The sequence below is a fragment of the Phoenix dactylifera genome, chromosome 9, assembly GCF_051530095.1.
Source record: "Phoenix dactylifera cultivar Ajwa chromosome 9, Ajwa_hap1_PhDact_Kaust_v1.1, whole genome shotgun sequence".
Lineage (NCBI taxonomy): Eukaryota > Viridiplantae > Streptophyta > Magnoliopsida > Arecales > Arecaceae > Phoenix > Phoenix dactylifera.
In genome coordinates this window covers 30,345,343-30,366,732 of record NC_143198.1, presented here as the reverse complement: position 1 = coordinate 30,366,732, position 21,390 = coordinate 30,345,343, and the positions used below count along the sequence as shown (strand labels likewise).

The 21,390-nt window shown below is 40.1% G+C and overlaps 3 protein-coding genes across 4 annotated transcripts; 2 read left to right on the top strand and 1 right to left on the bottom strand.

Moving 5' to 3' along the window:
* Nucleotides 1-5,088: 5,088 nt before the first annotated feature.
* On the bottom strand, nt 5,089-6,752 carry LOC103709029 (uncharacterized). The gene has a single exon (XM_008794183.6). It carries the CDS (start codon nt 6,447-6,449, stop codon nt 5,496-5,498), a length of 954 nt encoding a protein of 317 aa, XP_008792405.4. The 5' UTR covers nt 6,450-6,752; the 3' UTR covers nt 5,089-5,495.
* A 3,017-nt stretch (nt 6,753-9,769) lies between these two features.
* LOC103709028 (N-(5'-phosphoribosyl)anthranilate isomerase 1, chloroplastic-like) lies at nt 9,770-13,520 on the top strand. 2 transcript variants are annotated; one of them, XM_089925589.1, is made up of 4 exons: nt 9,770-10,724; nt 11,731-12,083; nt 12,201-12,364; nt 12,919-13,300. In XM_089925589.1, exons 1-4 carry the CDS (start codon nt 10,502-10,504, stop codon nt 13,142-13,144), a joined length of 966 nt encoding a protein of 321 aa, XP_089781715.1. In that variant the 5' UTR covers nt 9,770-10,501; the 3' UTR covers nt 13,145-13,300. The 2 variants fall into 2 exon arrangements, with proteins under 2 accessions (XP_089781715.1, XP_038987094.2); XM_039131166.2 differs by having other exon boundaries at nt 9,799-10,273; nt 12,919-13,520.
* A 146-nt stretch (nt 13,521-13,666) lies between these two features.
* LOC103708991 (Zinc-binding ribosomal protein family protein) lies at nt 13,667-15,458 on the top strand. Its single transcript, XM_008794127.5, has 4 exons — nt 13,667-14,645; nt 14,744-14,879; nt 14,957-15,058; nt 15,140-15,458. Exons 1-4 carry the CDS (start codon nt 14,643-14,645, stop codon nt 15,187-15,189), a joined length of 291 nt encoding a protein of 96 aa, XP_008792349.1. The 5' UTR covers nt 13,667-14,642; the 3' UTR covers nt 15,190-15,458.
* The last annotated feature ends 5,932 nt before the right edge of the window (nt 15,459-21,390 follow it).

The following is a 21,390-nucleotide window of genomic DNA, read 5'->3' as shown; positions in this document are numbered from 1 at the left end:
CCTTGTATGGAAGAAAATGACAATCTTTTATTGACAATCACTTGAGTTGATCAATTTTTCAACAATGCTTTATGGAAAAAGCTCATCCTTATAATCTTCATTAACTGCTCAAATCGAATCATAAAATATAAATGACATGATGTTTCATGCCAAATATGAAAATTCTTGCAACCATTGGAGCTTGTACAAAGGTCAGCTAATAATGCTCTACCAGCAACCATTAGAGCTAGAGTCATTTGAAGCATTAACATAGATCAATTATTTCCCATTTTACATGTTGTATAATTTGTGAGAAACTACAATTTACTGTCCTTGTTACAGCCCAAATGAATGAGTTCGCCTCAGTTTGCCTATTTCTTTGTTATTTCCTGGTTTATTTGTTTTCTAGCCATTCATATAATGAAAAGATTTTAATCATTGATTTAATCATGAAACCATTTTCTTTTATTTGACAAGTTAATCATTCTCAAATTTTCTTATTTTTAAGTGCCTCCTATTGCGCAATATGTGGTCCTTTAGCTGCTGCCATAACACCTCAGCAGCCTCTCAGAACGGTCGGCAATGGACGCCATCAGAGAAATTGGGTCATGAGTGCCTGCGGAAATGACTATAGCTTTGTTTTGACTGGGCCCATCACTTAGGCCCACAAGCATGACTTGGCCCCAATCTGGTTGTCCTGAGTCATGATTTTGAGCCTATATCCAAAACATTAAGCAACCAAATAACCTAGGATGGGGTTTATGGATAATTTTTAAGAGCCCCTTAGTCGTTCAGGTCCGAATCAGGTCAAATCAAAGTTTAAATCCAATTCAAGATTTTTTTAAGAGAACTAATTTATTATGTATTTTGAAAGGCAATTAATAGTGAAATGGATAATGAGTGAAGGGTAAAAAAAAGATAAAAAAAGATAAAAGATAAAAAATAAAAAAGTATTACCATGGATTTCTATTATTAATGTTGTTGACAAGAACATAAGAACATGGCTTAACCTCGACTAAACTTCAACCTACAAATATATAGAATAATAATGTAAAAAAAAAAAAAAAATTGATTGAATTCTTAGTTAGAATGTTATGTTTCATATCATTTTTGATCAGTAGAGTGTTATGTTTCAAAGAGTGATAACATATTTTCCTTCACAAAACATAAAGTAATAATATATTTGGTAGTATATTAAATGTTTTTGTTTCTATATTTATAGATCATGAATTAGAGTTTGATTTTCTAGTTTTTTGAACTATTAGAATAAGTTCAACTTTAGTCAAGCGAGAATAAGAGGCAATTCATGCGGACCTCTTAGTAGTTCAAAAATGTGCCGCGGGAGCACGGGCATTCATAACATGCTCGGGCAGCTCGACTGCACATTCTTCGAGCCTGTTTGGGTTGGATTGGATTTCCCTAACCCGAATTTTACAACAGGAGAAGGCCTCTTGGCTCTTGGACTTGGGTTGTGTTGAGGAAAAAAATGGACCACCCCACAAATACAATTAAAGCACCCAAATTCGACAGCAAGCTGAGCTCATGCAGGCCGAGCCGAGCTCAGAAGACCGAGCCGAGCTCATGCAAGCCGAGCTCATGCAGGCCGAGCCGAGCTCAGAAGACCGAGCCGAGAAGGCTGAGCTGAGTTCCGAAGACCGAGTCGAGCTCATGCAGGTCGAGTTCAGAAGGCCGAGCTCGTGTAGACTGAGCTCATGCAGTCCGAGCCGAGCTCGTGCAGGTCGAGCTCATGCAGTCCGAGCCGAGCTCGTGCAGGTCGAGCTCAGAAGGCTGCCGAGCACAAAAGGCCAAGCACAGAAGGCCGAACTGACCTCAGAAGGCCGACCTCGTCGTCCACATGCTGCAGCCATGCGCTGCAGCAGGCTCATCGCACCATGCTTTACTTACCGGCCACGCCACGACATATTAATCAGGGATCATACCCTGTTACGACTGTCAACGCCTCACCATTCCCAAGAATGGACTGCACTGCGCACCACAAGCATGCTCTGGCTGCGCGCCATCTCTTTCCATGATGGGAACGGGCCATCCACGGCAACTCATTACTTCACACGCCCACATCCAATCGTGACGATAACCTTTTAATTCGCCCAGTCACATCACAGGTAACCTTGCCACTCCTATAAAAGGAGGGCTTCTTCCTCCCAAGGGAGGGCTTCGGATTTCTACATACAGTCCATCTCCTTCTCCAAAATTAAGCCCTCCTCTGATTTAAGCATCAAAGGGCCGATGCCGGAAACCCCGGCCACCGGTTTCTTGCAGGTCCTCCGAAGGACACAGCCCGCCGACGTACCGCCACCCACCACTCTCGCCGAAGCTCCTCCTCGTCGGTCTGCGGCCACCCCCGGGTCCAAATTTCCAGCAACAGGTTGGATTTGGCAAGCCTTTGAAAACCATTGGTCAATCGTACTAACATATCTGATTGCTACATAAATACCTAAATAGGACTTTAAAATTAGCAATTTTTTTTGGGACTGCAAGTCTATGCACCACGCCAATCATCTCGTTTTCATGCGGGAGGCCAATCACCGATACAAACATATGATGAATAGAGCTCGCAGAAAGCATATGAGGCGATTGATGTGGCGCACAAGCATATGGCACACATGGTGAAAGTTAGGGTGAGGTTTTTCTTTTCTCCCTTCTTTTGGTTGAATCTAATGAGCTATATGGGTAATGGAAAGAGTGTTCTATATGGGTGCAAGGTGCTACCTCCTCTCTTTTTTTTCTTTTTTTTTCTTTTTTTTTTTTTGGAGCTCTGCGTGATACTAAGCAATTATGGTGACAATAGCCCAAACTAGCCGCATCAACTCCTACCGGGCCGGAACTGAAGCATGGATAAGGTTCCCTACATGATTGGGGCGTACCAGACTGATGTTTTAGGCTCATGGGTTCGCCTGAGTCAAAAGATTGATCAGTTTGAATAATTGGATTGGGTGTGTGTGTGTGTGTATTCCCATCTCCTAACAGATGTGTTGATCATGACTATTATAGATCTAGCGTTAGATAAATCAACTCGAACTAGGGCAACTTATTCTCACACAATCAAGATGGAACTATGCTCTTGTCGACAAAATTGGTAGTAGAATTGATATTGTCACATTCTCGCATAATTATTAATTTTCTCGATAGAAAAAAATAGCTTGATGCTTTTGCAAATCCAGGCCCAATTTTAACCAAGATTGGACTGCATCGGGTTGGGTTTGGATTATGCTTGACTCGGCCTACCCGAATGAACTAGCGGCAAAGTTCTCAAAATTGGATCAGACCAACCAGTTAGATTGGAAAACTGATTTAGGACTACATTTAAATTATTGAATCAAATCAATATATAACCCACCAGACCAATTGGGTATTGCTCGACCTTGGTGTTTTAGAGCGACATGGAACTCCTGTTTGAACACATCCATAATACTGCCAGTTGACCCTGTACTTTGATTTGTGAATAGCAACCTAACCATCGTTATTCATGGAGTTGACATGTCCTAAACAATTCAGTTCATTGATTAGGTTTGACTCTAAACACATGAGCCAAGAGAAAATCGTGTCCGTGGTATCATGCTTGCACCAGTCTAAACTTGATTGCACACGCGATCAAAGCAAAGAAAAAAAAAATCAAAGTCTTGTGACCGCCAGCAATGGCTTTACTTTGTTTTTCAAAAAAAAGAAAATCCTAAATTGCCTCCTTTGTTGTACATTATTTAGAAGATTTTATCTAAATCGACCACATATTTGCGCCAGAGTCTCTTCGTAGCTATTTATTCTCTGATTTTATTTACCGCATTCATATCCGACGAATATGAGATGTTGTTGTATTAAAAAAAAAAAGAGTTATAAAGTAGTTCACCCAGAAAGGGATACGACTTTATATAATTAAACAGCTTCGCTCCTACTTCACATTTATTTCCACTTCTATTTTTTGTATTTTAATTTTGACACTTAGTTCTAGCATCATTTTTTTTCACCCAAAAAATATTTTTGTCCTTTTATATATCAACCATGTTTTTGTAAAATCGGCATTTGTCTACGGGAAAAAAAACATCATTTTGTAGACTACTAAAGGTGAAAAGGCTTATTATAGAAAGATAATCATTAATGACCATCAAACAAAGGACAGATGCTAAATTTTTTTAAAATATTTATTATTTTCAAAATCAAAGCCTAATTATCAAACTACTCAAAAGCATGATATTTTTTATTCTTTAAAGAAATCATAAATTTACTAGTTATGTGCACATCCCACTAGACTCACTAAATAGCCAATTTTCTTAAATGGTGATGGCTTCCATTGCCTGATATTTTCATCATTTGAATTTTGAACATGATTTAGCTTGCAAATACTTAACTACTGATAAATCCAAATCTCAAAATCATTTTTTTTCCTAACGTTTCACATGCTCGATGCACAGGATATATGTCGCCGCTCTGATTCAAACAATGTATGGCATCTACAAACTAACCTATTGTTACAATACATTCGGTCAAGAAAGTATATCATATATGCAATCAAAGCTACACATATAAGGATGCAAGGAAACAAAGTGGTAGATTAGGCAGTCAAGACTCAAGCACTTAAAAGGGAAATTCGACACCAACAACCAATCTTCAGTCCCAATTGCTTTGGCTAAAATTTGTCGAATGATGTGCATACGGTAACATACTCAACTCTTAAATGTTTTGCATGATACTGTTGTCCCAATTGGCTATTTTATTGGTCTCTCGAAATACATGCTGCGTCCAAATAGCCATCCTCTCGCAAACCATGGCCCTGATGTTGTTCAGCAGTGGGTGATAATCACTGTCCCCCTTCTCTCCAAAATCTATTGGATCCATCCTCACAAAACCGTCCTTAGGAGGATCTCCCTCGCAGCACAATAAGCGGCACATAACACAGTCCCTGGAAACTTTAAATTTTTCTTTAAAAATAATAAAAAGTATAGCAGTTGCATGTGCCACAGCTGTTTGTCCCGGAAACCCCTCCCAAAGCCACGGGCGCTGACCATGGGATCGGAAATGCCTCCGGTGAAGACAAGTATTAAGACCAGAATCATGGCGTATTATGATCGTTTTGTGCGGAAAATTCAAGCAGACTGCAACAAAAATCGCTTTAATTTATTGAAATGCACGACGCCGAGCCATTTAACAAGTCCCGGATTCCCAATTGATCTCAGGGAACCCGGACTCCTCTCTTCTCTAACCGGCGTTTCCACAAGGGTCCAACGCTACAACCTCTTCCTTCCTTTCTGCCATTAAACGACACAATGCAAAACAGAACTTAAAGCTTGCGAGGACTCTCTCTCCATCTTCCTCTTCTCAGAGAGATCGCCTATCACTGTTATTTTTCTTGATCTATAGCACAAAGTTCACGATTAATAGCGGAGGAACAATGATATATTTCAGAGCAAAACACTAGAACTTGAAACATAGAATTACAGTTAGAAAGCAATGCTATTAGGACGAGAACAAAAACATTGTGATAACATGGCAAATGGAAGAGATCATAACTCGCCGAAGATGGCTTCCCATATGCCGGCGAAGGCCTCGAGGATGACCGCATGATGGGAAGGTGGATTCAGGGAGAGGAAGGAGTGGAGGAGCTGCTCCAATTCCTCGGGTTCACTCATCTGCGTCTCTATGATCATCTCCAACATCGAACTCCGGAAATCCTCGTATGGATTGCTCGATCGTTTCACCACCGCAGACACGCTCCGAGCCACCGCCGCCGCCATCTCCTCCTCCTCCTCCCCGCTCGCGTCTTTTCTCGGCGGTCGCCTGGTGGACTTCTTGTTCTTGGTCTTCTTCTTGGATGAAGCACGGTGGTAGAAGTCCGACGAGTCGGAAGAGAAGCTCTTGGACGAGAAAAGGGTCCGCGTCTCTTTCTCTTCTTCCTCCTCCTCCTCCCCTTCTTCACCGCTGAAGAAGCCATATTCATAGTTGGAGCCGCTCGAAGAGAAGCTGCTAAATCCATAACCATTGGAAAGCAGCGTCTTTTTCTCGGTTGCAAACTTGTCCTTCTTCTTAGCCATTGCCTTCTTCCTCTCTTTGGAGTGGGAGTAGTAGTGATCATTGGAGGGAGAAGAAGGCGACGCAGGAGGGCACTTCCTCCCCTCCCCTGCTCCAGTTTCGTAGACAACTCCAGTTTCCGTAACTCTCCTCTCCTTCTTCTGATTCCTCTTCCCCTGCTCTGTAGTCAGGGGAAGGTTCGGGCTGGGGGCACGAACGGACCTGCGGCTGCTGCAATCAATGGAGACCTGCACGACGGGAGCCATGCGATGCGGGAGATGGTCGAGCTTGCCTCGATGGTGGACATGGCGGTTGCTGGCGGGGAAGACGGGCTCGTGAGAGATTTTATCAGAGAAGTTTATTATACCGGTGGTCGTGCAGGAGGAGCTGAGAAGCATCTGAGCTATTCGATGCTTCAACCGATGGCCGATGTTGCTGCTCTTGTCCATGGATCCTTCTGATCTCCCTTGCTTTCTCTCTCACCGTTTTTTTCCTCTTTCTTTCTTGTGAAAAACAGCATGGTTACTTCTTGAAGGGGGAAGCAGAGGAAGGTATCCATAAAGCGAATCTTTTCGCTGTTAGGACGGTGCCTGTCGCTAGAGGGAACAAGAAGCGCATTTGGTACGGGCACGACACGATTAGGTCGGTCATGACTCGCCTATCCGTAAAATTTTGACAGGACCAAACCTAGGGAATAAAATGTCGTTAATCAAAAGGAAGCATGTTGGGCTGCTCTCAGATCCTGCAGCGCATCCTTCGAGGGTTAAAAAGATCCGTGGCTACAATAGTTTAAGGGTTCTCCTTTTAGTTCTAAAATAAAAATGTTACGTTGTAAACAGTTTTGCAACTGGATAATTACTTGCTTCGGCATTTACTACAGTCATTCTTTTTTTTTTTTGTACGAATTGTTATTCCTATCATAAAGGTTAATAACATCATTATAACAGTAAATTGATTATTAAATATTGATTTTCAAGGAGCCTGAATAGTTGGAACAGTTGAAAAATATGAATTAGAAAAAAAAATTGTATTTCTGCCCGTCCATTACAATATACAGGAGTAATCTTTATATAGTACTAGAAGGCCGGCAAAGTTTAGTACAACCGACTAAATTTGGCATAATCAATCGAGATGAAGTTTAATAAGATCAACTAATTTTGGCACAATAAATGAATCAATCAATAAATTCTAACAGCAACAATAAAAAGGTGCGCTCACTTGAAATCCTTGTTTACTTTCCCTTTTGTCAATTACTGCACATCCTTGCTTGTGTGATGCTAGGTGTAACGAGAGAGAACGAAAAAAAAGAAGAAGAAGAAGTAAATGGTAGTAAGAGAGAGCACATGTACCTTTTCTTTCTCATGTTTTTTCTTTTAATCTTGTTGAGGGATAATTACTTGCTTCAGCCTTTACTACAGTCATTTTTTTTGTACGAATTGTTATTCCTATTATAAAGGTTAATAACACCATTATAACAGTTAATTAAGTATTAAATATTGATTTTCAAGAAGCTTAAATAATTGGAATAGTTGAAAAATATGAATTAGAGAAGAGAATTGTATACTAAAAGACCGATAAAGTTTGGTAAGGCCGATTAAGTTTGACATAATTAATCACAAATCAATCAAGGTGAAGTTTGGTAAGGTCGACTAAGTTTGACAAAATCAATCAATCAAATAATCAATTTTAACAGCAACAATAAAAAAGTGCGTTGACTTGAAATCCTCGTCTGCTCTTCCTTGCTTGTCTATGATGCTAAGTATAACGAGAGAACAAAAAAAAAAAAAAGAGTAAATGGCAGTAAGAGAGAGCACATGTACCTTTTCTTTCCCATGTTTTTTCTTTTAATCTTGTTGAGGGATTAGAGAGCACAATCTCTTCTGCCTTGTACGTCTCATGTTGCCGTGTACTTTTCCTGTTCAATGGCTTTTAACTGTGAGAGCGCAGACAAAGATGAGATCTTGGGAACCAGATCCAGTGGATTTTGAATTGTTTAAATGCAAAGAGATAATGTAGCGAGTGGTTACTTGGCTGTTCCACTAGATCCGGTCCCTCCGAAAGGCAGGAGCAGTGCATCCGTAGCCAAAGGCCGAAGAGGAGGCGATGAGTGAAAAAGAAAGAAAAAAAGAAAAATGTTGACACTCGTTTCTCTAGTTACAAATCACCTTATCCACCCAAAAGCTTTCAAAGGTTTGCAAACACCTCCTGAAACGGGCCTCAGTTGCTGCCCCTCACAGCCAAGCGCAAGGGACAAATTCCTTGCCTCATCCCTCCTTCCACTTCTCACAGGCAACTTGTCTTGTTATGGATGTGAAAGTACTCTTCCTTCAGTCTTATTTTAACCGTGGTTATAATGTACTTGCGAATCTTATAGGTGAGATGGCCGGGAGGTCTGGGAGTTTATGAAGAGGTGGGAAGCTCCCTTTGTTGTTTTGGCGTGGTTTGGCTTCTTACGTCGCAAGGCATAATTGTGTACACTGGTACCTCGTGATCCTTCTCATGCTAATCCTCTGGGTAGCTTCTTGTCTGCGTCTCGCTACTCTATATTCATCTGCATGTGCGAAGCAAATGGACCTTTTTAATATTGCAATACATGGACTAAACAAAGTTAGTGACAGCGATGCGTATAATGCAATACTTCTTCTTTTCGGTTTCCCAGACCGACATGAGTTTCTTTTTTCTTCTGCAAGAAGTTGTAGGCCATTTCTTTGATTATATTTCCTTAGGTACTGATGCGGGGTTTGCACCCCGGCACCAGCCCGCACACCGGCCGAGCAGGAAAAGCGACTGCGTCCCTCCCGAGATATTGTCTGCTCTGGGCAGGCCCCGTGGGCGCGGAGCTTGCACGGGGTGCGCACCCACCTGCAGGCGCGGAGCTCGTACAGGGGGCTTGGGCGACCCTCACGGTTTTGTCCTATAAAAAGCGCATCGTTTTAACGAGAGAGTGCTGGAGCAGCTCAGCTCGGTAGAGCAAGGTATTGTCCGCTCTGGGGATCGGGGATCGTCAACCGCTCCCGGGGGTCCACCCTCTGGTGGCGCCCCGGGTGGAACCACCCTTCCCACCCCGCACGGTTTTGTCCTTCCCCGGAGGGCCGCGCAGGTACTATCACAGGGAAGGCGCCTCGTGAGGAAAGGTTTTAGGCCTCCTCATTATAAAGCACAGACCTTTCTGCTGATCAGCCGATGTGGGACTAAACTGGGAACCCCATCCCACAACAGGTACATTTTTCTTTCGCGAGAATGGCTTTCAATTTCATCCATTGATTATGATACATTCGCTTTATCAGCCGTCGTTGTAGCTGCCAAGACGAGCAATCATCAATATACGAATGGGCATACCTATGTTCCTAAGATGTAGGTTTATATAGAGTGAGGGTCGACCCCTACAGCCAAATAAGACAGAAATGCGCCTTAGCACCTTAATTGCCCGCTAACAGCTCGCATATTACATATATTCTGCGAGTTAATCATATAAGTCATGCAGTAATTGCTCCACACGTGCGACCAACTGTAACCGTACCATAACATACCCCCAAAATATATTGAGCCATAATTGTCATTTTAATGAATTTTAACCGTCTTAAATATATTTTGATTTGAAGACATGTGGCTCGTTGCTGTTATTTGTCCATATAGGTTGGCAGTTCAGGTCGGCACGGTACATCATTCGATGCTAAGGTCAGTACCTTGATGTTGGTAACAGTCACAAGCCGACGAATCTTCGCGCCATCGGTTGCTAAAATAAAAAAGAAGTGTTATGGAATGTTGCAAGTGCCCAAAAAAAAAAAGCATCAAAATGAACACTTCAAACATTAAATCGTGGATGAAAAAGAATACGTGGCCCTCGTGATCGCACTCGTCCGGGCCCTATCGCTTCCGAACCAGGGACTGCGTATGATGCGATTATGACTCGTCGTTGTTGGGTTGGATTAGTCTCAATCGGTGTTCCTTGAAGCTGATCCGTGGTTTTGGGACCCAGACGGTAGTCTCATTGTTGTCTACATCCGGTTCGGGCTGTCTAAGTTCTTCGTACAGGTTCAGCGAATCCCGCTAAATCCTGCGGGGCGTCCCCCTTCTTCTCCCCTCGCGCCTTCAAGCGATTGCGTGGAAATCTCGGGCCCTAAATGTCTCCTGCTACTTAAGGCACACCAAATGTTTGATCGTATGCCTCAAAGACAACAGGAATATTAGATTACGGTAAAATATTGCAGGAGAATGACCGCAATTAGCATCACAAGCCTTCCTCCTCACCTCAAATTTTGGCGTCACGCGGGTAAGAATGCACGCGACTCTCTCAGAATTCTCACCATCTATTAAACTCGTGCTTCAAGTTTCCACAAAGATAATGCATGCTATTTCCATGATTATTCTATTTTCATCGTGTGTTCGTCGTGTCTTCTGGAGTCTGTTGATAACAAACTTGTAGCTGCCTCCTCTCCCGGAGGTGCTTCTTGAAGAGCCCCTTCCGCAGCAGAGGCACCCCGAGCCGGAGACGGACGTAATGGTGGTGGAGGTGGCCGCCGTCCTGCCACCGCTCCGCAGCCGGCGGAGTGTCCGCTCCCTCCCCGGCGGTGCTCCCCGGGTTCTCGCACGGCGACCCGGTCATAGAGCCGGCGTTGCTCCAGCTGTTGACTCGCTGGTGGTGGGTGAAGCCATGGCCGCTGCGGTTGTTATTGCCGCCGTGGTGGCGCTGTTGATATCCCATTACAAAGAGAGAGATCTAGGTTAGTGTTTTAGTTTTCTTCTTTTAGGAGATGGGAACACTGTGGGTGGCCATTAATGTTGCCAAAGAAAGAAAAAATCTGGCCTTGTAGAAAGAGGGTGAAGAGCAGCTAATCCTGCCATTCTAAATATTTTTTTTTTAAAAAATAAAAGCTCAGGAAGATGAATAAAGTTTGTTTATTGTGGTTGTATAACGTACATTGATATTAAGGAACTTGGAGATAAATGTATTGTTCCTCCCTTTCATCTTCTGCTTCAATATGTCTCAACATCTTCACCTGACACATATGTAGGAGTTCAAAAAGTAGGGGAGGTTAAGGTGTTTGGTCAGGTTATGAATTATGATTAAGTTTTGGTGAGTAATGGCTATTTATAAATCAATCCTAAGAGAGCACTTTCTCTGTCTCAATTTTTCTGAATTTTCGTTGCTTCCTAGATCAATGCCTGACTATAACTTGTTTATTGTCTCCGAATTTTCATAGCTTAAACTTGAGAAGGGAGTTGAGCTTATTGTACTTTTCGTCTCTTCTTTCTTAGAAGCTGTATATATATATATATTTATATATATATATATATAGAGAGAGAGAGAGAGAGAGAGAGAGAGTGCTGGTTTTGTGATATAATATAATACAAAATGTGTATATGTATATATGTCCATCTGTATATATGTACATATGTACATATGTATGTATGTGTGTGTGATGCATATGTATACACACACTCACATACATACATACATGTAATGTAATAGAATGTGGTGTAATATAATGTAATGTACTGAAATGTGGTGTAGTGTAATGCAACGTAATGTAGTGTACTGTCCTGTACTGTCCTGTAGTGTAATGTAATGTAACTATTGATGTTCCTTTTGTTATTTTTCTCGCATGTGCTTAAATATACATCATCTGCCTTGTACTGTAGTGAATGTAATGTAACTATTGATTTTTCTCGCATGTGCTTAAATATACATCATCTGCCTTTTCTAATAACCCTCTTATATCGGGATAGAACAATTGGACTCTTTGTCAAAAAGCCCTCCATACGTGAAGACAATTAGAGCTGCTTTTGTACCTCATCCTGTGAAATGCTCATCAGCTGCAAAGAGCTGCAACAAAAATCCTATAGTTAAAATGTGCGGTGTAACTTCTGCTAAAGATGCAGAAATGGCTGCTCAGGCTGGTGCAAACCTTATTGGCATGATTCTTTGTCCGGGATCAAAACGTTCTGTTTCATTATTTGTGGCTAAAGAAATCTCAAAAGCTGCACGCGCTTGTGGGGCAGAGCCTGTTGGAGTTTTTGTAGATGATGATGCAAACACAATACTACGGACTTCTGATGCATGCAACCTTGAATTTGTGCAAGTATTAATCATTTATCCTTTCAACTTTCTCCTTTTTCTTAACACTGTACCTGTTGTTGATCTTAACTACATCACCATATGGAACTCTTTTACTTATTATTGTAGAAGTTTCTCGCAGCTCCATGGTGATGGTTCTCGTTCTGCACTCCCAATGCTTTTGCAAGAGAATCGGATTATATATGTTCTCCATGCTGATGAAAATGGAAACATACTCAATCATGTTCCTGATAAAGAATCTTCCATGATCGATTGGCTTTTGGTGGATAGCGCAAAGGGTGGCAGGTTAAAGACCTCTATCTTAGTTCCATTTCTCATGCTTTGATTATTGTATTTGCATATTCCTGATCCAGTTTCAGGTAGTAGTATGCCTTGATATGCTTCTCTCAAATCACTCAAACCTTTGCGATGCATTCATTCAGAAGCTATGCTGTTTGCCATTCAATACCTTGTTTGTCATGAGCCCTCAAGGCAAGCAACTAAATGTTGTCTGTAGCGTAGGCATGTAAAAGAAGTCTGGGTACCACTTTGAATTTTGGTGATTCGATTTGTTTCCTTTCTACCTTGGAGATTTTTGATGTGTAGCCAGTATATATTCTTTCAGTACCAAAACTCGGTTAACTTGTAAAATGTCATAGGCTTCGTGGTTTTGTAGTGATATTAGGTCATACATGATAATTCAACTTTTTAAACCAATGTGTTCCCATCACTGTCTTCTTTAAGAGAGTCCTGTGCAAATCCTATTCTTTTTCTCCTTTTTTTTTTCATTCCAAGGGATAGATTTGCTGTGATTGTGAGACAAAAATCAGTTTTTTAAAGATTTTGTTGTTTTTATACAGTGGTAAAGGATTCAACTGGCAGAAATTTCAAATGCCATCTATAAGAAGCAAATACGGGTGGTTGCTTGCTGGAGGCCTCCATGCTGACAATGTTTGTGAAGCTGCTGCTATGCTTCGACCAGAAGGGGTTGATGTCAGCAGTGGCATCTGTGCCTCGGATGGAATTCAGAAGGACCCGGTGAAGATATCTTCTTTTATGAATAAAGTGAGGTCGTTAAGTTATTGATCAGAATCCGGCTGCATGCTTTTATAACTGCGTCTGAACACGCGTCAGCTTCTTGGCTGCATAAACTGGCTCCAACCATAAACTGCATCTTATCAAGGTGTAACTCTACAAGTTTTAGACTTTTTTTTTTTAATGAATAAGTTGATGCTTTTATCTTGTTAAGGTGTAAGCCTACATATTGCATGCTGGTATGATTTATTTCCTGATTTATAACTATATTTTGAAAGTTCATGTGATTATCTTGTGCTGAATTTTAGATTCTCTTTAGCATATGACAATCAAATCAGGCCACTGCCAGAGTTTAAATCATGTATCAATAAGAATGGCTTCCCGTCCAACTATCTTTAAAGTTCAATGTCCAGACTTTGCATTAGGATTTTGCAGGTTGGTGACCTCTCTTTGTTGCTACTTAAGTTATTCTTGACTCGTTATCTTGAGATGTTTGTGACTCTTTTGTGCCTTCACATACATAGTTCAGGTTGCACTTGAGGGGCCATTTATTTATTCAAGCCGATCTTGACTTACTATCTTGAGATGCTTTAGCTTGTTTATACCTTTACAAGCATGGTCCGACTTGTGTGCGAAGGAGGGGAAGGCGTTAAGAACTTATATAGACTATCGATCTCTAACTACTTAAGCTTTTAGAAACTAGTGGTTAATTATCAATGTGTTCTTTCTTATTATGATAACAATAATGAATGCACCCATCCAACCATATCCAACCTAGCTAGCTTCATGCAACCCATAAGTGGATGGATTGGCTTGTGCTCTAACCTACTTCAGCTTGACTTGTGATATCGAAAGATATATTCAAGCATGAGTCAAACTTAACTACGAACACTTAAATGTACCAGAAAAAACTACGAGCATATGCGCTTGGTTTATTTCCAGGATGATGTCAAATTGAACTTGTGCTTTTAGTTATTTTTTCGAGGGAAAAGTAGGGGGAATTCATGCACGCTATGATTATATATGTCTCGCCATTTGGAGATGCATCATCCAAGATTTGAATGCAAAATCGTTGTTCGCCAAGCACCAAGTAGACCTCCGAGCCCTAATTTATGGTGCTTTACTTATATCTGTGAGTAAAATATTCAAGCATGGCTCGTATGTGAGCCTAACCTAAGACATAGCTTGATATGGGCTTATTTCTTAGTCAAGTCAAGTGAGCTCGAATAAATTCTGCTACCAATTCAATCTTGGCCAGGGAGACCTTTGTATTAAGACAGAAGAATTTTATAGAAGCTTGCCTCTGAACCTAGTGATCTCAAGCAAACTCGTAACCCAACCAAGCCCAACCCATTCACGTACAGCTTGTGTGATGATTCATTTGCAGCCGTTAACGGGCAGATGTAATAGTGATCGTAGGTATAAATCTTTTTCGGGTGTATAAGACCTACATCGATGGTTGCCGAGTGCCGACTTGGCGTCCCCGGGAAATAAAACGCTCGATATCGGAGGCCTTGGCTAGGGTTTAATCCGCGGCGGAGCAGACCCGATGGTAAGACCCGTTCTCTCACTCGTCGCCGTTCTCTTCTTCTTGTATTGCTTCGAAACCATAACTTCGCCCGTCCATGGTGGCGGCGCCGCCGATCGCAGGGTAAGGGAACGGGGAGCTTCGGGAAGCGGAGGAACAAGACCCACACCCTCTGCGTCCGCTGCGGGCGCCGGAGCTTCCACCTTCAGAAGAGCCGATGTGCCGCCTGCGGCTACCCGTCCGCCCGGATCCGCAAATGTACAACCCTCCTCGCAAACTTTCTCTCTCTCTGTTCTTGTGGTCTTTTCTGGGGTTTTGATCTTTCTTTGTTGTAGATAACTGGAGCGTGAAGGCGATCCGGAGGAAGACGACCGGGACTGGGAGGATGAGGTACCTCCGCCACGTCCCTCGCCGCTTCAAGACCAATTTCCGTGAAGGTACTCATCGGGATCCCTCTCTTATTCAAAGACACGATTTGTTGATTCTTTTTTTTTTGTTGAAAATGGTTCTTGATTTAGGTACTCAAGCGGCCCCGAGGAAAAAGGCGGCGGACTCTGCATCCTTCTAATGCATTAAAAGGGGGGAACTTTACATGCACAATTTTGTGATTTCCCGTTATTTAGCTGAACTTTTGCCACTATTTTTGCTTTTCTTTTTAATGAGAATGTGAGTGTGGCTTCGATCTTGTCTGATTAGATACTTATTGAATGAAGCTAGGATTTTTCTTTTTGTTTCTACATTAAGAGTTATATTGTGACTTGGTTGTGGATATTGATAGCAAATTCAAATTTCTTAGAAAAGCTACAGGCTATGAAAATCATTGTCTGGCTTATGTTTCTTGGAGGCTGCTCATGTTGGATGAATTATTCAGAGCGTTTGATGATGCCTTTTTGACACGTAACTTTATAACTGTTCGACAAAGGAGATTTAGATAAAGTAGATTGTTCCATAATTTTTTTTAAATCGTCCTGGTCTTGTGGATGAGAAATTTCTTGTTAAGTTTGATTTTATTAGATGTAAATTGGCGATACAAGTTTGATTTAATATTCTTTCTTTTTTTTCTTTTCAATTTTGTCATGTCCCATGCTGGTAAATGCCTAGGTAATACATTTTGAATACATTGCTTGTCTGATTTTGGGTTTCTGATTTTAATGATATAGAAGATGTTGCTTATGGGATGGAGAGGACATAGACATGAGGAACCACTCTATAATGTTTTTATTTTATTCATTTTTGTTCGTTTGGTGTAGATGGGCCAAAAAGCCCCTTAAAGGTAAGTATTCACCTTATGATTATCATAAAGCCTGAATACTAAACTCTAAATCCATTGTGATTTGCTGGAATAATAAGCCACAAAAGAAATCTAGAAATTATTAAGTGAGTAGGGGAAATAAGAGATGTAGATTAAACTTTAGGTGTGCGAAGAGCAAGGGTAACCAAACCTTGGTAAATCATGGTGATGCCAATGGATAATTGAAATTATTGAAGTAGGACTGGACCATTAGACAACTGAAGGAGAATGTCGTTGAAAAGGATAATTGTGCTTGGAGAAACTATCAGTTGGACTATGGAAAATAACAAAATTTGATATGACACTAGAAATTTTGAAATCTATTTATAATTATAAGGGTGATGTATCAACTATTATGGAAATTTATTCTCATGTTTATGATGTTATAGGAGGATGATAAAAGAAAATGATGGTTAGAAATATCTGATTGAATTGGGCTAAGTTGAGGAAGGAATTAGATGCTTTTGGATCAATCTATATTTTGAAGAATAGCTTCATAGAAGTTGGGTAATTAAAGAAGGTCCAGGAATATGGGTGATAGATATGTGTACATCGAGGAGGATTTAATGTAACACAGAAAGGTTAGGATGAGGATTGAATATATAGGACCAAGTGTAAGAATTGCGCTAATTGATAAGATAATATCGCTGTTTTCCAACAATGATGTCAGGAGTCCTAATAAACAAAGGGTCTTTGATACTAAGGGCCTAGGGTCTGGAAAGAGTGGAGTACATCAGATTATTTGGATTAAAATTGTGAAGTAGATTATGCAATAGCTTGCAATTTTCAGTCACTGCATCCTATTTTAGGATTGAATGCTTTATTATCTCTAGATTACTAAGGAAAGGCTTGTTCCTTATTGTAGCTTGTCATTTTATCCATTATTATAGATGCAGGAAAAATCAATCTTCAATATGAGGATTTTTGGTTGTTAGTTTGCATGTGTTATAGCATTTGTTGATCTTATTTCATATTTATGAGGGTTAACACGGAGGTGAGTTTTTAGTTCAAATTGACGAGGGAAGTCTCACATGATGGCTTTTCAAAAATCCAGATCAACGAAATGCATAGCATGTAGTTTTAGAACGGATATGTTTTTTTTAACTAAATATGCAATTAAAATGGAGGACAAGATATATTTTATGCATTGCATCATATAATATATCTAGAGTCGCGTATCTAGAGTGCTATGAGATTGTTGAGCGCCTCGTAAACTTCTGATCGGTGATGCAACTCATTTGGCGTGAACTGATTTATCATATAATGAGGGACTCCCCCCCTCTTTTTTATCCGAGTGCAAAGGTTTTGGTTATATACTTTAGATCCTGGCCTTGGCTTTGATAGCTTGTAGTGGTTGAATCAAGGTTCGCCGTACCGGTACCGAACCCCGTACCGGTGCCGCACTAGTATAGGCGTACCGATTGTCGGTACGGTACCGTACGCTCGGTACCGACCGTACCGACATTGGTGTACCGATACCGGTACCCATCGGTACGGGTACGGTACGCTCGGTACCGACCGGTACCGACCGGTACAGCGAACCTTGGGTTGAATTATATAGAGGCTGAAAACCAAAATTTCCTTCAATTTGGGCCCTTAGGATTTTATGTCAAGATTGTCCACTCAGCCATTTAATGCTGTTTGATTTGGCTTTTGAGTTAAAAAAAGCAGGTAAAGGGTTTTCCATTTCACCTTTTTCTCCCCCCCCCTCCTCATTCGACACACACTAAATGGGATTAATAATCACACTCCTATTTTTGGCTGGTCATTGTGGTCATTGTGCATGTAATGGGTGATGACCCATGTTCTAAGGCTTGGTGGCGTTATCTATCTCAAGATCAACCCAAGTAACTTATTCTGAGGATTTTTTGGGTGTGGATCCTGGGTTTCGATGCTTCGGACCAAGCCAGCTGTTTTGGCTCCGAAAATCTTGAAGTGACGTGTGGATATTCGATCGTCTATTCCCATGATGCCAAGCACGTGTCCCGGAGATGTTGGAAGCAGGTGGTCTTGCCATGGACGGCGGGCATAATTGCATGCAGACCATAAGAACATGGGGCATGTGTAATAATACTAATAATAGTAACGATACTAAAAATAGTAATATTATTAAAAATAGTAATGGTATGAAAAATAGTAATAGTACTAAAAATAGTAATAATAGTAATAATAGCAATAAAACCAAAATAGTACCAATACTAAAAATAGTAACAATACCAATGACAATAATGATCCTAATAATAATAATAATAGTGATAGTCCTAATAATAGTAATAATACAAATAATAGTAATAGTACTAATAATAGTAATACTCCTAATATTATTACAAATAATAGTAATAGTCCTAAACATAGTAATAGTACTAAAAATAGTAATAACATACTATTTTTAGTGCTATTACTAATAATAATAATAGTACTAATAATAGCAATAGTGATAATAATAGCAATAGTGCTAAAAATAGCAATATAGCAAAATTGCTAAAAATAGCAATATAGCAAAATTGCTAAAAATAGAAATATAACAAAATTGCTAAAAATAGCAATATAGCAATATTGCTAAAATAGCATTTTTGCTAAAAAAATAGCAATATTACTAAAAATAGTTTTTTTAGTAATATTACTAAAAATAGTAATAGTAACAATACTAATGATAGGAATGATACCAAAAATAGCAATGGTACCAAAAATGGTATTGGTTCCAATAATAGTAATGGTGCCAATAATAGTAATAGTGCTACTAGTACTAATAATAGTAATAATACTAATAATATTTATATATATGTGCGTGTCTATATATATATGTGTGTGTGTGTGTGTCTATATATATATATATAAAACAAGTAAGGAGTTTTCCATTTCACCTTTTTCTTATGACCGGCGATGCAGCTCATTTGGCGTGGATTGATTTATCATGTAATGAGGGACTTATCTCATTATATGATAATGACTTACCTCGAAGGCATGTTATGGTTTGCACAACAATATTCTGACACGATGGAAATCATGTAACAATAGCGGATGCCTAGTGCAACATTCATAGTCTATTTGTCACAATTCTTTGTTTTTTTTGTGGACGGAAAAGAAGGCTGAAGCCACTTAACTTCTATTGTGGTGGAAGAAAGAATTACAGAGAAGATAACAGGAGAACTAAAAGGAGGGATTGGGGGGAGACTATTCCTAATACAGCTTTCTTTGGTAAAATGAAGAAGTTTTTATCACAGAGAATGGACCCATCTGTAAAAAGATTTAATACAATACTCAAGACATGAATTGCTAGTAGGGGAAAATAAGCATGTTTCTCTCTTTCCAACATGTCCACATTAGCGCAGCACATAACTGATCAAAAGTTTCATGTATGGATCTTGCAATTCTTTATATCTGCAAAAAAGTGTTTGATCTACGATTTATGTCAAATTTGAAGTCAGTGTATACTTTTCTATTCGAAGTAGTATTTTGATGTAAAGGTTTAGAACAATATGTTATAATCTAGAGCTATTTCTTGGTAGATCTGTTGGAATGTAATTACTGTAATTCCGATATTCATCTATATTACATCATCCCCTAGATGACTATAGACTTAGCTCTTACGTCTTTTGTCAACTAGCAGAGCTTACAGGTGTAAATGATAGCAGGTACTGCAACAACTTCTTGTCTTCGACTGAACTGGGCTACATGATTATGAAGAGGCGATTATGAATGGCACTAAGAATGGTAATTAGATATGGGTTAGAAGGACCTTACGAGTAACACTAAGTGAGCAGAAAGGCAGGCAAGCCTTAATTGTTTTGTCCTTTTGTGAAATGGGCTAGAAATAGTCCTAATGAGGACAAATTTTTGACTTCCAAGTTAAAGGGTTTGAACAGGGTAATAGAAACCAAGAGAGGCTCAGATAGGAGGATTAGACCCTGTATGGGAGCCAGTGTAGGTAGGTCTGCAATGACTGGCACCAAGTAGATGGGACAATGGCCTTTTGGATTTTCTTCCTCCCTATTTGGTTTCAAATTTCTTTATATGCTCCAGATGGATGTCCGCACCGACCAGCGGATCCAATATGTTGTAGAAATAGTATTTGCTGACTACGTTCTTCTCACAGTATCTGAACATGGTGAATGTCATCCTTATGATTTACTTAAATGTCAGTAGCTGAAGAAAATGATGATCATATACTTTTTGCATATTGGATTGTCAGCATTAATAATATCGAATAGTTTAAGGTTATCTTATTGCATACTAGATTTCAAGATGCTCACCTTGCAGGTTTTTACAGTTAATAAATGACAAATGAAGAGTAATGTCCAGATATGCCCAGTTGTCCACTAAGAGGGAGATTTCATGCTGTACGGTTGGAAAAGGCATATATGATTATGGATTTTGGGATTTAGATTGTTGAAAGAAATGGTTATGAAAGATAAGTCATAAATGTTGTAGAAATGTGAGATGGGGAACATTGCATCTGAAGCGAGCATGAAATGTTTTTATCAGGAGGTGCATTATGTTGAAGAGCTATGTTCGAATTGATGTTGGTTGAATTTATTATTAGGGAAAAGTGGGTTTTGTATTTGTTTTACCATTTTTGCATGGTTCACCAAGGAGCTCTATAGTCATCTATTGGAATGGTGCTTAAGTAGTTGGGCAATCTTGATTAAGTAGAAGCAAGGACTGTTATATGTCTTCGTGTTTCATGTAACTTTTGGATCACTGAGTAGTAGATATAGAACATGGCTATTGTGGTGGCTTGCATTATTATCCCTGTAAAAACGGCTACACCAGTTTGATGGCTAAATTCGCCTCTCCCATGTGCATGACAAACAACATCAGGCTGTTGTTTATGAGCAATTCAAGCAGCTAGGGATTTGGGTTGAGATACAATCACGTTCCTTCCATCCATGTGAATATGGGGGATTGGGCGATGTAGTATTTTGGTACTCAAAAGAAGTTTGCTTGGGCGTCGGTAATTATTTTTCTGTATCCGCTAATAATTCTGAATTTTAGAAGATCTTAACAATGTGAAAGAAAATCTCTGATGATCTTGGTAGTATTGAGCGTGATAATGAGCAATTATAATTATGTATCTGAAATTCCTACATAAAACTGTAAACAATGTTTTAAAAATTAGCAGTAGCGGCTGCTGCCATGGCAGTGCCCTAATCAAATGGAGAGTGGGGAACAAAGCTGCAACGCTATGCCACCAAAGCTCCAACGCTGGAGATCCCCCACCAGAACTCTCACAGACAAACAAGCAGTAAATGTTAGCTTGCATGTAAGAAATGGTGTTTTGGAGAAACTTGACCTCCACTCCACCTAGGATCTATATAAAGAATAACAACTTTGGGTAGCTTGGTCTAACAAAGCCCTCGGATGGAGGATGACTGGATTTCGAATTCAAGGAGCTCTTACATGAAAGCGATGGATCTGTAGGCATAAGGCAGTCAAAAGGGGACAAATACTCACCCGGACGGTGCTTATAGCTCAGGG